Source organism: Dendrobates tinctorius, unplaced genomic scaffold, assembly GCF_039654945.1.
Source record: "Dendrobates tinctorius isolate UK_male_01 unplaced genomic scaffold, ASM3965494v1 ptg000120l, whole genome shotgun sequence".
Taxonomy (NCBI): domain Eukaryota; kingdom Metazoa; phylum Chordata; class Amphibia; order Anura; family Dendrobatidae; genus Dendrobates; species Dendrobates tinctorius.
This window is the reverse complement of record NW_027361788.1, coordinates 26,377,501-26,395,049: the sequence shown is the minus strand read 5'-3', so window position 1 is coordinate 26,395,049 and position 17,549 is coordinate 26,377,501. Positions and strand designations below refer to the sequence as shown.

The window sequence follows — 17,549 nt, the reverse complement described above, 5'->3', positions numbered from 1 at the left end:
GGACAAATCTCTACCCTCGCCATTAACCAACCCTAGGAGGCGCAGTCCTCATGGTGAAAGGGTTGGAGGGTGGTGTCCCTTTGGTGAATAGTGGGGGTGTGAGTGTGGTGACACAGGGGGACACCTCTGTGATCAGGTCCTGAATGAGTTCACCAATTTTTTGACAAACGAATGTGTGTAATAAACGTTCAGGTCCGGACCTGTGTGTGAACGAGCGTGTATGTGTGCCACCAAAAAACATCTTGTGGAAGTGTGTTGTGGAGCCTGATCAGCTCATAACAAACAAACATACACATACATAAACTCGTTCCCCAGGTCGGCGCTGTGGAGATGAGTGGTGCCTCCAAAATGAACTTTATTGCCAATACCAGCGGTGCGTTTGTCATAAACCTGAAGTGTCAGGTAATGGTGGGGTGAACTCAGGGTCTGGGCATCCCCGCTGTGGGTGTTTCCCTAATGAGGGGTGGTCTTGAGGGTCCAGAGGCCCCTCATTAAGGAGGGGGTACTGTCATGATCCAGTGTCGGATCTGGCGGTATTAAATGCATTAAGTGAACTTTTTTTCCTTTGGTTCCAAAGTGTGTCGTGATTGCCCCCGGTGGCCATTAGAATCATCACGTGGTGTCGTTCATTCTAAGTTGCCCGGTGGTGGGGAATGGTATCGCACCTTAGGTTTAGGTTAATGTTCACTTAATTATGGATCAGGTGTGACACCCTATAAAGGTGTGCTCAGGGTGTTCACTCACTGCCTGTGATATTGTGAGATTGTTCACTTTGAGTTGGAGATCCTGGTGGAAGGATGGAGCTGGTGAGGAGTCCTGCGCAGCTTAGCCAGGGGGGACGTGTTTCAGCGATGGTGTCTGGACGAAGGACTGGCATGGCGTGGTGGGGTCGCAGTGATTGTGTCAGCGGGAAGTGTCTGCATGGTCTGGTGGAGTGGCTACTATGGAGAGTGGCACTCACCATGTGGGACTTGGCCGCTGAGCTGGACTCAAGCATGCTTGACTTCATGGCAGAAGCTGAACTCATCCTTGGGACTCTGGTGCTAAGCAGCTGCAACTGGTGGTGGACTCTGCTCCAAGGCTGCACTAAGGTGAAGGATCCTGTTATGGTGATGGATCCGGGTGGAGGAGAAGACGCACGCAGGTGGTGGGCTCTGTTGCTGGGAGCGCACGCAGCAGAGCAAAGCTAAGTGGTGTTTCCCCTGTATTGTCTCTTTCCTCGTGTGTTATTAGTGCAGTGGTGGGATTAGTCTCCGCACCGACCCATTCCCTAGTGAGGGTTTAGGGTCAGGGTGAGCAAGGGCGTTAAGGTACGCGTGCGGCGACAGGTGCGGAGCCTGTTTAGGGAATGTAAGGAGTGCAGGGACACTGGCTCAGGGGAGCTTAGGAGGTCTCCATGTCCCCATTCCCTATCGCAGGGCCCACCATTGTTAAAGTTTCCCAGGTTCCCCCTTTATTATCTGATTATTGTATGTATAACGTGTAATACCTAAATTCGCCAGGTGGAGGCGGCGTATCCACCTGCACGTTTTATTATTTAAATTCGCCCCACTGGAGGCGGTGTATCCAGGGTCACGTGTGTTATGGGTTCGCCTTGCGGCATCATCTGCGACCTGACACACGTGACCATGACAATAAGATTGAGGCAATATTGGAGGCTTCCCCATGGAGAACCACCATGATGTCATTTACATGGCCAATCTAAAGATTACTTGCTTACAGCGCATGCGTGGTTAACATGGTGGACATGTGCCATGTAAGAAATATAAGAATACATGTGAGGCATTTCAACAGTGGAGAAACGTTGTGTGTACTACAATGAAAGTGCAGTAGGAAGTGGCTCCACAATGTAGTATTGAGTGAGTAAAATATATTTGTAAAATCTGGACAGCCCGTTAAAAGGACTATTTCTATCCCAGTGTTTTACCACATATTCACAAAAGAAGGAGCTGGATGGAATTGAGGCCCTGTAGCCACCAAAGCAAATGCTGTAAGATTCCACTTGCATCAGCAGACATGTCATAGGACCACTACCAGACATCGGTGTATATTTTAAAATGCTACAAGACCTTTATACTTTTTGGAGTCCCTGTAGATCGGTAGTGGTCCGGGTCCTGAGACGAATTCCAGCAATCATTGAAAACACTATGCAGAAGAGTGGCTCTCACGTGCATAAAGACTCCGTAGAAAGCCTAGGGGTCCATACTTGGTGAGCTGAATGCTTCTGCACAGTGTGCACCCCTACTGATCTGCAGGGCACTTTAGGGGCTCCAGCACAAAAACAGTATAAATGTTGAAGCGACGATTGCATTCTTATAACCTCTAAAATTTATAGGAAACCTTAAAATAGAAATGCCATGTATAGCTGAAGTCTAATAGGTCTTCTTATTTCTAGGGATTTCCGGGAAGAAAGGGATTCCCAGGTATACCAGGTGCAGAAGGACTAAAGGTGAGAGGATGACACATATTATTGTACAGAACTGAATGTCAGTGATGGCCCTGTGTCTGAACAGCACATCATATGTACAATGTTCATTTATAAAAACCAAAATCATTGGGGTCATTTACCAGTTTTCAGATTCTCCCTCACTTCACACCTTTGGATGTTAAATGAATAGAAAACAAGAGTCTTTACTACTAAAGTGCTCATACCTCATTGAGAGGAGGCTGTAGAAAGAAAAAAGTCTGTGTGTTTTGAAACTTTTTTTGCTGGCTCCTGTGTCTCATGTAACAAAGAGTCTCTTTTCTTTGGCGCGTATTGTTAGTCTGGGAGGTTTGCAACTCTTTCAGACCTGGCGCAAGTTTCTGGCAGTAGTCAAAGGTGAAGAGAAATTGCCATAAACTTGACTCAGATTTTTACACATCCTACTTCCATATGTGCGACAAGTAAATCCCAACGATCACTTTCAACTCACACCAACAAATTATACAAGTGTGATACAACACAACAGCAGCCAAGGGCGGATTAGGGCTTTACTTTAGTCTTCGGCATCACATAGGCCCATCTATGTCTCTCCATGAATCAAGGCCTTATGTGGATTTGATATTTATTAATATGTGCCGTATATTATGCTCATTTTTTATATTTGTTTCCTTTCTTTTTTGAACTACTATATGAACTTCTAAATTGCACTTAGGTGGTTGATATTCAAGAAATAACCACTATTTCTAAAAATGCCTTTTTTATCAGTATGTATAGCGTCTCATTTCTGTATTGCCACAATATTCAAGCAACTTGTCTACTTTCTTCCAGAAAGAGCGCAACTTTTGATTTTCTTTTTATATCTGGTATTATAGCTCAGTGCCATTTGTTTTATTGGGGCTGAGCAGTAGCTGTCAAAACTAGATATATAAGCATGATACAGTCACTGACAAAGCTGCGGCTTGGCCCGGAAAACGTCTTTAAAGTCTAATACAATTATTTATGACTTTTCAATAATTTATATGTGGCGGCATTTTTCATTTTTTTTTTTTTACTTTTTTTCTATTTCAAAACGCAGCATGGTGTTGTTGTTTTTCTAACCTTTGCTTTCCCCTTAGGACTGTACATATGCAGAACTCTAACAAAATGAAATATTGTTGAAAAAAATAAAGGATGAAAATAGCTGCAACTTCATTATTTTTATTCATTTTTTTATTTAACACTTGTTAAAAAGCTGAAAAGCTGTATGACATCCACACACAGATTTATGTTTCTTTCCAGATTCGACAAAAGTACATTTTAATTTGTACAAATTTTACAACTTTCTAATGTTTTTTTTTCTTACTTCTCGCCATACTGCTATGCTACCTGCAGTCAGTGAATGACATCAGTGATTATAAATGAAGCCTCAATAAAATGTACAAAGTAATATAATTCCAAATTGCAGTCATGACATGTTGGTACACAGCAAGGCATTAGGGTTACATAATGTGTAATAAAATCTGTCTGCATATACAGTCCAGGAGGGAAAGGAAATTCATGTGGTCACCGCAGATGGAAGCAGCCAAACATTCAATAATGCACAAGGTGAAAGGTTAATTAAAAGAATAATGTATAAGCTGCAAATTTACAATAATCCCATATCAGCACAGGAAATGGAAAATGGCTAAACAAGTTACTAACATTGGATGAAATCCCATCCTAATCATATCCAGTTGAGAAAAGAGAGCACTGATACAATGTGACGGGCCGTGCACCATTTTTAGTTGGACACTAGCTGAAGAGCCCGGCGCTGCCCGGGCATAGTAACTAACTGTGGTTAGTTATAGCAAATTATAATTATCCTCCATCCCATAGTCCCGTGCCCATATACCCATCATACATATCCACGATCCCATAGGCCCATACCCATATACCCATCATACATATCCTCCATCCCATAGTCGAGTGCCCATATACCCATCACACATCCTCCGTCCCATGCCCATATACTCATCACACATCCTCCATCCCATAGTCCCATGCCCATATACCCATCAAACATCCTCCATCCAATAGTCCCATGCCCATATACCCTTCATATATATTCGCCATCCCATAGTCGAGTGCCCATATACCCATCACACATCCTTCATCTCATAGTCCCATGCCCATATACCCATCACACATCCTCCATCCCATAGTCCCGTGCCTATATACCCATCATACATATCCACAATCCCATAGGCCCGTGCCCATATACCCATCATACATATCCTCCATCCCATAGTCGAGTGCCTATATACCCATCACACATCCTCCATCCCATAGTCCCATGCCCATATACCCATCACACATCCTCCATCCCATAGTCCCATGCCCATATACCCATCAAACATCCTCCATCCCATAGTCCCATGCCCATATACCCATCATACATATTCGCCATCCCATAGTCGAGTGCCCATATACCCATCACACATCCTCCATCCCATAGTCCCGTGCCCATATACCCATCATACATATCCGCCATCCCATAGTCCAGTGTCCATATACCCATCACACATCCTCCATCCCATAGTCCCGTGCCCATATACCCGTCATACATATCCTCCATCCCATAGTCCAGTGCCCATATACCCATCACACATCCTCCATCCCATAATCAACCATTATGACATCATAGTGAGCGGCGGGGCTTGCAACCTATGATGACATCAGCATCGCCATGGCAACCATTATGACATCATAATGAGGGGCGGGGCTTGATACACACACACTTATTCCCCATTATGTAGATAGGGGCAAAATTGTTTGGTGAATTGGAACACACGGGGTTAAAATTTCGCCTCACAACATAGCCTAGGACACTCTCAGGGTCCAGATGTGTGACTGTGCCAAATTTTGTGGCTGTAGCTGCGACGGTGCGGATGCCAATCCCGGACATACATACATACATACATACATACATACATACATACATACATGCATACATGCATGCATGCATACACACACTTGAGCTTTATATATTAGATTAGCAGGACAGTTTATTTTAGTTTCTAGCACTTCAGTGTCACATCTGTTGTCAGTCCCATAGACTTTGAATAGAGAAACGTCACTCATTCAAAACTCTCCTTTCTGCACTTAGGAGGAACAAGGAGTTTAATACCACTCTTTTAGAGCTTTTTGGGGTCCCCTGTAATTTATCATTTGTTCTATGGAAACAGGATTAATGTCCTTTGTGTGGGTCACCCTGTTATAAAAAATCACTCTAAAGTACGTTGCCTTTGAAAGTGGTTGTCTGTCAAGACTCTTGCGCTACTTTCAATTCACTTCTATTGAGAGAAATCGTAGGAGACTAGACAGCATGTAACCACAAGTATGCAAATTCTCCAACCCCTTCAATAGGTGTAAAGGGTGACAAGAAAGACTGCTATACAGTCATATTGTATCAAGTGTCAGCAGGATGTATTGTTTGTATATGACATAGACCTCCATCAAAGGCCTCTCATCCAGCCGTCTAGTACTATACTCTGCACTGACGAGGGACAAAAACACAGAAACCGTTTTCCACAGATTACTGATTTTCATTTAAAGGAGACTCTCGTTTGGCTAAATCTCTTATTTCAAGTAGCAAGGTTTGTTAAAGTGCATCTTTTCCCAGATTTCACAATTCAAGCTGCCTACAATATTAAAATAAATCTCTTCGAACTGATGAGACTGGTGTATTTACTTAGAATTTTACAGCCATTCTGACTTGGATGGATTTTCAGATATTCAGATGTACATTTTCTAAGACCTTCTATAGAGATGGAGAGCTCCTAAGTTCAATGTATTTAGACTTATCCCACCCTACCCAGTCTGACTAACATCTGCAGCTTGTACTGAGCAGTGTGAGATCTCAGCAGGGAGGAGTTATCCTGAGAAGCTGTCAATTGGGCTAGATGGGTGGAAATTGAGTTAAACTTTTCATAAAGGATTTTACAGCTATTTTGAAGGATTTGCCTATCAAATCTGAGTGTAAGTCTAGAGATATAGTTGGCAATGTATGTAGTTTTGTTGTCAAATCTGGTGACTGCTCCACTTTAAAGGGTCAGGCATTGAATGATAAGGTAGTTAGTTCCAAAAAGCAGAACTAGAACAACCGTTTTCTTCTGTTGAAGAAACTCGAATTTGCTTACTTTTTACCCACGGAGCATTGCTTGATCCATCTGTCTCTCTACTCTAGTTTTCAGTCTCCAAAAGCAGAACCTGTACTACCTCACATCAGGTCATGTTCCACAGAGTCATAAGTGTCTGTGCACCTCTTCAGTTCTGCTATCATATGTAGGGGCTATCCTCTCCCATCTTGGTTGCATGCCAGAAATCCAAGTCCTAGTATGAGCCTGTAGATTGAGAATTTCCTTTTGCCAGCTTCCCTATGCCGTTTGCATAATCTTCATGTACTGAGAGATGTGAGTTCTTTGTTTTCTGAGTGACTATGTATTTTCCTATTTCTCCAGGGTGAGCCTGGAAACACAGGAAGAGCTGGGAAGATCGGCGAACAGGTGCTGTAAATAGTTTCATTGCCCGGGAAATATTTTTCAATACTTCCATAACAGTCACTGTCTCCACTACTGATGGGAGGCCACTAACTATGATTTCCTGATGGAGACTGGAGGTGTATTTATTATAGACTGCTTCCATATCGCTAGCCAGCATATCTCCAATACACAAGGCCTTTCTCTTGCTGTTATATAACCTGGAACTGTTAATTCTTGCTTCCAAATCCGATCCAATATTTACACATCGCTGTAAGAACTCCACAAGAACAGAAATCTTTACCTAAGCTGCCAATTACAATATTACATTCTTTACTTTCAGAATATCCTAATGCTAAGTCAACTGTCTGGAAAAATACTTTTATAGGGGCATATTTTTCCCAGTAAAATGTCTCCCTCATCCTTGTTACATCCCATACATTAATGAGCTAATTAATACCCTTCATTACCGCTAAATGGACATTCACAGTGGTTGATTTTTTAATTTTTTTGTTTTATTCCTATAAAAAGCTTTGCAATTAGCAGTAGAAATTTATAACAGTTAGTCTGTAAGTAAATGGCACTACAGTCTCTTCGCTTGGATCCATTTTGTTTAGATGTATTCTTGGTAATCTACATAAAACATGAGAAGCTTTGTAAATATATTGCATTATTTACTGTGAGCGAGAGCTTATAATGTCGTCCAGTGCTGCATTTACAATTCTGCTGGCTCCAGAGCTGAAATCTCCCTGCATTTCACATTACCAATGGGATCCACAAGGCATGTAAGGTCACTTAAGCAAGGAATGTTTGCACCTTTCTGCACCACGACCTTCTATCCAATACCATCCCAATACTTTTCTCATAGTCCATTGCTCCCATTTGTCAGCCTGGCTCCAACTCCACTGACCTCTCATCTCTCTTATCCTTATATCCTACACTATCAAATAGTCTGAAGTAGGAAAACGCCACTCTACAAGCACTAAACTGTCAGGTATTGTCTGACTATGAGCTTGTTGTCTGTTTCCAGTGGCAACCTAAGGAATTGTGAATGCATCAGACTATAATTTGGGATAAATCTGAATTTCAAGGCACTAGAGATTTGATCAAACCTAAACACCATTTCGAGGTTGTGATGAAGGGAAAACGCTGCTAATTTCAGCATTTTAATATATTTTCTACACAGGGTCTTCCGGGATTTATTGGTCCGGTGGGAGAGACAGGTATTGCAGGAGAAAAGGTAAGGGTAATGATTTAAAGACAAAGGGCACTGTCAATGTTACATTAGAAATGTATCATATATCATCCGGGACCTAACAAAATTCTTTAGTAATAATATCCGGATAAATTACATTGTGTTTTTTAGGGAGACCGAGGCAGTATTGGGGCTCCAGGACCTCCAGGAGAGAAGGGAACACTGGTAAGAATCGGTCTATTATTTAAGCTCCATGCAGGATGAGAATAACACACATCCTATACATGCACTTGTATGTAGACATTGATGGGATATTCCTCCTGTACGGTTTATGCTGCACGTCGTAAGTTACGTAAGCCTCAATCCAAAGCATCGTTCGTAACAGCATCGACCTGTGATTCCATAAATATATGTGAAGAACGTTGGCAATGTATTGCTTAGAGTACATCATCTTAATTGCTTTCCGATTTACATATAGTAGCCACAAGCCCATGCTGGTAAATTTACACGTGTGGGTAGCCATCGTTCACTGCTGTCATTCTTCTCCGGTAGCCACGTGCTTGGTTGGATTCCCTTTCAGAGAGTGTCTGTCTGTGTGTTTGGGTAGCTCTTGCCTGGTGTGTTTGGCTTTCTTTATTTTCTTAAGGGGAGTGTATTTTTCTAGTGTGGTTGGATACCTGTGTGCCCTGACGTCTACACAGCCCGGAGTATTACAGGAGCTTCTGTTTACCTTAATTACCCTGGCGTTCTTACCCCCGCCCTGTCTGTTTATGAGTATTTGAACCAGGTATTTCCTGCGTGCACAAGGCTTCCACTGAAATGCATTATTTAAAGCCCCACTTGGAAGAGCCACAGGGTGTATGTTCAAAGAGGCAATCCACCAAATAAACCAAATAGTTGTAGTGAATGTACCCATTTTACAAAATAGCCTTACTTATCCATCAGGACTCTTGTTGGCGGAGAAAGCCAGTAGTGAGTCTCTGTGCTTGGAAAAATGGAAACGAACTCAAATCATATTTGGCGAAGCATCAGGCTCCAAAATTAAACCAGATTTGCTCTGAAATGATTAAAAAGTCAGAATCAAAATGGAGTATTAGGGTAAGTCCACACCTCCTTCATAGATTTCAATGCAGATTTTGCTGGTAATTCACTACCGATTTTCTCTACTATGAAACCGAATGATTTAGGATTTTGGGAAAAAACTAAGCATACTCACATTTCTGTGCAGACATCCCAACATGTGGATCAGACTGGTAAAATCTCTATCACTTGCCACTGTGGATTGTACCTGCAAAAATCCAGTGATGCCTCAGAGCCAGTTCTGTCCTGAGCAAAAAAAAAAAATGTATATCCAATAGTAACCTGAAAAAAATAGATATTTGCTTTCCTTGGTAGTGCTGCCAGTGTCGTGCTGTCAATATTGTTGCTTCTTTTTCCAGCAGGGAGCGACATCAATCACATGATGCAGTGGTCATGTAACATCTAAACTAAAAGAGAGAACGAGAGTCGCTGTTTTCCGGCACATACAGCAAGTGACTGGTGCCATTGATTGGCTACATCGGTCACATGATGTCTCCCGCGACGAGAAGTAGAGAGACCAGCGGGAGACATGCTTTTTTGGGGGGGAGGTTTGCAGCGAACATTTGATTTATTTTTAAAATAAAAGAAAGGATGGACAACACCTTTTTGTTGCATCCATATGTACAAGATAGTTACAGATTCACTTCACATTGAAAAAATAATATTATTTCCGCATTTTCATTATTCCCGCTGCCTATTGGCTTGATGTAATAACTAAACAATATGACACCGCTATATCCGATTGCTCGGACCATGACATTTGGAACTCATGGTTAAAAACGACCACTATGGACTGAAATATTATAGGCAAAACTACATCTCAAGATGCTGACCTAACTCTATGAAAGCGCTATGAAAATCATGACTCGATAGCTTAAGATTTCTCTTGACTCTGTCTTTTTTGTGCATTATTCTGTAGAATACCACATGCAATATATTCGTTTTTCAAACAATGGACAACCTTATCAAATATTTCTTTATTTTTCAGGGTCACACTGGTAATCCTGGACTACTAGGTCCTCCAGGTCCTCCAGGACCACCGGTAAGTGGCATGTTCATCTCAATCCTTTGGCAAAAAATTACCAAGCTACTGACATGATTGATATGGCAGTGATTGAGCTGGGTCTATATTGTTTATGTGAATAGCCAAATACACATATGTATTTTTTCTTATTTGTTAGTCAGATCATCTCGAGGACAGTCTTATCCAAACTCCTCATTCGGTTTATTCACTGACTGTACAACCAATCTTAACCTCTATATTATTTCTGTATATGTACAGTGGGTACGGAAAGTATTCAGACCCCTTTAAATTTTTCACTCTGAGGTTTCATTGCATTCATTTGGTAAATTTAAAAAAGTTATTTTTTTTTCTCATTAATAACTCTGCACCCCATCTTGACTGAAAAAAAAACAGAAATGTAGAAATTGTTGTAAATTTATTAAAAAAAAGAAAAACTGAAATATCACATGGTCATAAATATTCAGACCCTTTGCTCAGACACTCATATTTAAGTCACCTGCTATTTCCTTATGATCCTACTTGAGATGGTTCTACTCCTTCACTGGAGTCCAGTTGTGTTTAATTAAACTGATAGGACTTGATATGTAAAGGCACACACCTGTCTATATAAGACCTCACAGCTCACAGTGCATGTCAGACCAAATGAGAAATCATGAGATCAAAGGAACTAGCCAAGGAACTTGGGGACAGAATTGTGGCATGGCACACATCTGGCCTAGGTTACAAAAGAATTTCTGCAGTATTTAAGGTTCCTAAGAGCACAGTGGCCTTTCATAATCCTTAAATGGAAGAAGTTTAGGACGACCAGAAGTCTTCCTAGACCTGGCCGTCCAGCCAAATTGTGCAATCGTGGGTGAAGAGCCTTGGTGAGAGAGGTAAAGAAGAACCCCAAGATCACTGTGGCTGAGCTCCACAGATGCAGTAGGGAGATGGGAGAAAGTTCCACAAAGTCAACTATCACTGCAGCCCTTCACCAGTCGGGCCTTTATGGCAGAGTGGCCCGAAGGAAGCCTTTCCTCAGTGCAAGACATATGATAGCCCGCATAGAGTTTGCTAAAAAAACACATGAAGGACTCTCAGACTATGAGAAATAAGATTCTCTGGTCTGATGAGATGAAGAAAGAACTTTTTGGTGATAATTCTAAGCGGTATGCGTGAAGAAAACCAGGCAGTCATAATAACCTGCCCAATACAATCCCAACAGTGAAACATAGTGGTAGCAGCATCATGCTATGGGACTGTTTTTCAGCTGCAGGGACAGGACTACTGGTTGCAATTGAAGGAAACATGAATGCTGCCAAGTACAGATATATCCTGGATGAAAACCTCTTAAGATTTGGCCAAAGGTTCAACTTCCAACAAGACAATGACCACACAGCTAAAATAACAAAGGAGTGGCTTCAGAACAACTCTGTGACCATTCTTGACTGGCCCAGCCAGAGCCCTGACCTAATCCCAATTGAGCATCTCTGGAGAGATCTGAAAATGGCTGTCCACCAACGTTCACCATCCAACCTGATGGAACTGGAGAGGATCTGCAAGGAAGAATGGATCCCCAAATCCAGGTGTGAAAAACTTCCCAAGAAGACTCATGGCTGTACTAGCTCAAAAGGCTGCTTCTACTCAATACTGAGCAAAGGGTCTGAATACTTATGACCATGTGATATTTCAGTTTTTCTCCTTCGTCTCATTGGGGGACACAGATACTGTGGGGGACACAGATACTGTGGATGTATGCTTCTGCCGCCAGGAGGCTGACGCTAAGTGAAAAAAAGAGGTCAGCTCCTCCTCCGCCATATACACCCTCGCCCCTATTGCGGGCGGAACTCAGTTTTTTGCTTAGTGTCCATGGAGGCACACACGTCTGGTTTTGCTCCAGACTTTTTCTTTTTTTTTTTTTTCCCCATGAAGATGAGACAGGGGCGACGGACCCTATTGAAAGGGTCTGATCTCCCCAAACCATCAACGGGCGAGCACGTGTTGAGTATCGTCTCCACGTATCCTCTCCCGCACCATGGGACATATCTGGGACGTTTTCCCCAGACCTTTTTTTATTTTTACCGTCTATGAAGATGAGACAGGGGCAACGGATCCTATTGAAAGGGTCCGATTTCCCCAAACCAACAACGGGCGAGCACGTGCGAGTGTCCCTCCACGTATCCTCTCCCGCGACGTGGGACACAATGCCGGACTTAGCCCTGACCACCTCTAGGTATTGAAACCATGGGCTGTACAGAAGCACAAGACTAGTCCGTGCGGCCCCCACTGCTCCACCAATGCTCAGACTGCGGTGCTGCAAGGTGGCGGACGGTCCCTCTCCTCACCCCCTGAAGGGGTTAGATGGAGCTAGGGTGCCTGTCCCGTCCTATTTTATCAAGACCCCTCACATACCTACAGCCAGGATGGGGGGGCACAGGACTGGGGTAAGTGCTGTCTGAGAGGCCACGCTACAGGGAAAACGAGGTGCTACCTCCTCCCCTCATCCCCAGCAGCGGACAGATACTGCATGTCCGAAAAGGCAAAGACGCACACGTTCTTTTACGCTGCATGCATCTCTTGTCGGGCTGCGTTTCCGCGGGCGCAGAGCAAGCGATTATGCAAAGCCTGCAAATCCGAACGCACCCAGGAGCCTTCCCCTGCGACCGTGACCAATGTGTCAAATCCCCCGGAGTGGGCCCGATCACTGTCACAGTCCATGGCGTTGCTTACGAGAGCGATAGAGTCCCTTCAAGCCCCAGATAGGAGCAGGGACAATGGCTCACCGGCCTTAGAGGGAACCTCCACCTCACAAAAGCCTCCGGCCTGCAGGGGCCGCTCCCACTCCAGGCAGACCCGGAGGAAACGAATCCACACAGTGTCGCCCAGTCCATCCAGTCAATGTGAAAAAGTCATCCTTTGTGCCAGCTCAAAAGATCTCCTTTCTAGGAATGATTCTCGACACTTGCCGAGGGTTGGTAATTCTCCCTCAGGAAAAGGTGCTAGCGCTCCGGCAGGGAGTCCGGACACTTCGGCAACCAGTCCCTCAAACCATCCGATCCGGAATAAGGAGTCTAGGGAAAATGGTGGCAGCAATGGAAGCGGTACCGTTTGCCCAGTTCCATCTTCGCTCCCTGCAGCACGCCCTTTTGTCAGCTTGGGACAAGAATCCCTTCATGTTCGATCCGCAGTGCCGACTGTCCGTTCAAGTCAGGCAGTCGCTCGGATGGTGGTTAACCAGTTCCTCTCTGACCCATGGGAAACCTTTCCCCCCAGACCATTGGTTGATGATGATAACCGACGTCAGTCTCCTCGGCTGGGGAGCGGTGTTTCACTACCACATGACCCAGGGACGGTGGTCGCTACAGGAGGCACGCCTCCCGATCAACTTACTGGAGATACGAGCAATTCGGCTGGCTCTGCAAAAGTTTCATCACTTTCTAGCAGGCCGCCCTGTCCGGATTCAGTCGGACAATGCCACGGCGGTGGCTTACATAAATCACCAAGGGGGCACCCGCTGCAGAGCAACCATGCACGTGCTGCAGTGGGCCGAAGCAAACCACTCAGTGATTTCGGCTGTCCACATCCCGGGCGTGGAAAATTGGGCGGCAGACTTTCTCAGCCGGCAGGGTTTTGCGTCCGGAGAGTGGTCTCTACATCCCCAAGTCTTCCAGCAGATTTATCAGCTGTGGGGAACTCCAGATGTGGCTCTGATGGCGTCCAGAGTGAACGCCAAGGTGCCCACATATGTCGCTCAGGCCAGGGACCCGTAGGCAATAGCCATGGACGCGTTGGTTCTGCCATGGAATCAGTTTCGCCTCCCATATCTATCTCCCCCGCTGCCACTACTTCCGAGGGTCATCAAGAAGATCAAGACAGAAGGGGTTCCGGCGATTCTGCTGGCCCCAGACTGGCCCCGTCGAGCGTGGTACGCATATCTAATGCAGCTGCTCGCCGACGTTCCTTGGCGCCTGCCAGAGCGCCCAGATCTACTTTCTCAAGGGCCGATTTGCCACCCGAACTCAGGGGCCCCGCGTTTGACGGCATGGCCATTGAATCTTGGATTCTAACCCAGACATGGTTCGGGAGCAAGGTGGTTGCTACAATGATTAGCGCCCAGAAGCCTGCGTCAGCACGAATTTACCACCACACCTGGAAGGTGTTCTTTGCTTGGTGTCGAGGCCGCGGTGTTTCTCCTCTGAGATTCTCGATCCCCAACATCTTGACTTTTCTCCAGTGGGGCCTAGACTCGGGCTTAGCCCCACGTTCCCTCAGGAGACAAATATCGGCCTTATCCGTCCTGTTCCAGCGCAGAATTGCTACCAATCTGCAGGTGAAGACTTTCATCCAGGGAGTCTCCCACTTGGTACCTCCCTATAAGGCGCCTATGGACGCTTGGGACCTTAACCTGGTCCTAAGTGTTCTGCAGGAAGCTCCATTTGAACCGCTTCAGGATATCTCCTTGAGGTACCTTTCCTGGAAAGTGGTGTTCCTAGTGGCCATCACTTTTATCAGGCGGGTTTCAGAACTGGCAGCCCTGTCCTGCCAAGCCCCGTTCCTCACTTTCCATAAGGATAAGGTGGTCCTCAGACCAGCCCCTCCTTTTCTGCCGGAAGTCGTGTCCTCTTTTCACATTAATGAAGATGTTGTTTTGCCTTAATTTTGTCCAGCACCGGTGCGCCATGTGGAAAAGGCTCTTCACACGTTAGACCTGGTAAGAGCCCTCCAGAGGTACGTGTTGCGGACGGCACCCTTTCGTCAGATGGACACGCTGTTTGTGCTCCCCGAAGGGTGCAGAAGGGACTCGCTGCCTCAAAATCGACCATAGCCAGATGGATTTGTTTGACTGTTCAGGAGTCCTACTGCATTAGAGGCACGCCGATTCCAGCAGGGATCAGAACGCACTCTACCCGGGCAGTGGGCGCCTTTTGGGCGCTTCGCCACCAGGCTTCGACGGAACAGGTTTGCAAGGCAGCAACCTGGTCCAGACTGCACACATTTTCCAAACATTATAATATCCATGCTCAGGCCACGGCGGGTGCGAGCCTGGGTAGAAGGATTCTCCAAGCAGCGGTGGCGCACCTTTTAAACAAGAGGTGCATGTAGCTTGGATCGGTGAGTCAATCTCCAACCCAGGGACTGCTTTAGGACGTCCCACAGTATCTGTGTCCCCCAATGAGACGAAGGAGAAATATGGATTTTGGTGATAACTCACCGTAAAATCCTTTTCTCCGAGACGCTCATTGGGGGACACAGCACCCACCCTATTAGCCAGTTGGCTCTGTTTTTGTTTAGTTAATACGCATTTATTTATGTGATATAAGGGTGGTCCTTTTCTGGACATGTACCTGTATTAAGGCTGATTTTGTTGTCCTCGTACTGCTTTGGCACCAAACTGAGTTCCGCCCGCAATAGGGGTGAGGGTATATACGGCGGAGGAGGAGCTAATCTCTTTTTTTCACTTAGTGTCAGCCTCCTAGCGGCAGAAGCATACACCCACAGTATCTGTGTCCCCCACAGTATCTGTGTCCCCCAATGAGCGTCTCGGAGAAAAGGATTTTACGGTGAGTTATCACAAAAATCCAAGTTTCTTTTTTAATAAATTTGCAAAAAATTCCACATTTCTGTTATTCTTCAGTCAAAATGGGGTGCAGAGTGTGCAGTACTAAGAAAAAAATGAACTTTTTTGAATTTACCAAATGGCTGCAATGAAACAAAGAGTGAAAAACTTAAAGGAGTCTGAATACTTTCCGTACCCACTGTATATTTTATATTGGTGCATTACTAGTGTCTTGCATTCATTCTGTGTGTTTTTGTCGTGTCATAACAGGGTTTGCCTGGATCACGTGGGGCACAAGGCATAAGAGGTCCAAAAGGCCGAAGGGTGAGTGAAAATCTAAATGTTGCATAATTTTAATATGCAGTTGTCGTATGCTTACTATGTGGTTGTGTTATGTCACACATTGACTGTATATTTTTGGGCACTTTTTACATAACTTCCATCTTACAAAGCAATGGTATGTCGCTAGGGCGTGCCATCACTTTATGATTTGTGATGATCAGACCCCTTCCAGACTATAAGATCGTTCTGCTGGCTGCTATCTCTCCCGACTCCCATACTCGATGAACGCTGTTGTGTTTTTTTATCAGAGTCGCTGCCAAAATCATCTGGCAGTGGCCAATCACCTGAAGAACAAAAGGACTGGGTGATTTGCATTCCAACCACCCGATCCTTATGACTACCCGGCATAAGGTACGGATTAGATGGTCATTCAATCATGTCTAAATTGTTAGGAATGAAGGGAAGCTAGTGCCGTATTACTGTGAACTGAAAATAACTCGGAAGATGATGCTGCACTAATTCCTTTTCATTGCCAAGATCAGTTGGTATCCCAAAGGTTTGATAGTCAACCATAAAGTGATGGCATGTCCTAGTGATATGGCATCAGTTTATAAGTTGGGAATACCCCAAAGTTTAAATTCAAAGGGAAATGTCTTCCATTCATACTTCACCCGCCTTTTATGATCCTCTCCGGATTCCATTGATTTCAATAGCAGGCCTATTGAAATGAGTTAATGAGTCTCCTAACTAAAGAAGTGGAGATCCATGAGTTCACAGTCCCCAATGATGACTTCTTCTATGTCTCAAAAGCATATGTGATGAGGCCTGGGAATTTTGTTCCTTAGTAAAGGTTTTATAGGAGTGTAAACCAGTACTGACCACAGACATGACAGATCTTTACCATCACCACCCCCACTTTCTGTGAGTCATCATTGCACATTTTGGCTACTTTTGAATAAAACTTGTGATCGGAAAAAAAAATAAAGGGAAATGACATCTAAATCTGCAAAAAAAATAGGACTGCTTGTACTGTATTTCGAGGATTTGGCAGATAGAAAACCGATGGGATTGCAGGCATGTAGGGGTGGATCAGGATACTGCCAGCTAATGCTTTCATGTGATGCTAATAAAGAAAATACTTATTCTTTAGGGTGTGTATAGTACCCACTTAAATTGCCCTGTTTGACACTGTATCTGTGATTGGCAATGACTTTTCTGGGAACATCTAAACATAGCTTACTTGGCTTGATCTGCCGTAATTTTGTATTAACAGTCTGATGTACAGAAAGTCTGTGAAGATGCTGCCATTTTTACTGGACCTTTATTGTATGAATTAATAGAGAGATCATTATGGAAAGTGCCCATAAATGCAAATAAGTTAAAGGAACTGTCCAAATTCCAAAAACAGCACCAACTATGCCCATGGTTTATGTCCAGTATTGCAGCTATGCTCCATATAAATGAGTGAGGTTAAGCTGCAATACTAGACTCAAATTGTGGGCAGTTGTGGT

The 17,549-nt window shown here is 44.4% G+C and overlaps 1 protein-coding gene across 1 annotated transcript in view; it reads left to right on the top strand.

Moving 5' to 3' along the window:
- COL27A1 (collagen type XXVII alpha 1 chain) overlaps positions 1 to 17,549 on the top strand; it is a 460,501-nt gene that overhangs the window by 241,885 nt on the left and 201,067 nt on the right. Inside the window, exons 23-28 of the mRNA XM_073590987.1 lie at positions 2,396 to 2,449; positions 6,904 to 6,948; positions 8,108 to 8,161; positions 8,288 to 8,341; positions 10,185 to 10,238; positions 16,027 to 16,080. Of these exons, the coding sequence (XP_073447088.1) occupies positions 2,396 to 2,449; positions 6,904 to 6,948; positions 8,108 to 8,161; positions 8,288 to 8,341; positions 10,185 to 10,238; positions 16,027 to 16,080 (315 nt within the window). The remainder of the gene's footprint in view (positions 1 to 2,395; positions 2,450 to 6,903; positions 6,949 to 8,107; positions 8,162 to 8,287; positions 8,342 to 10,184; positions 10,239 to 16,026; positions 16,081 to 17,549) is intronic.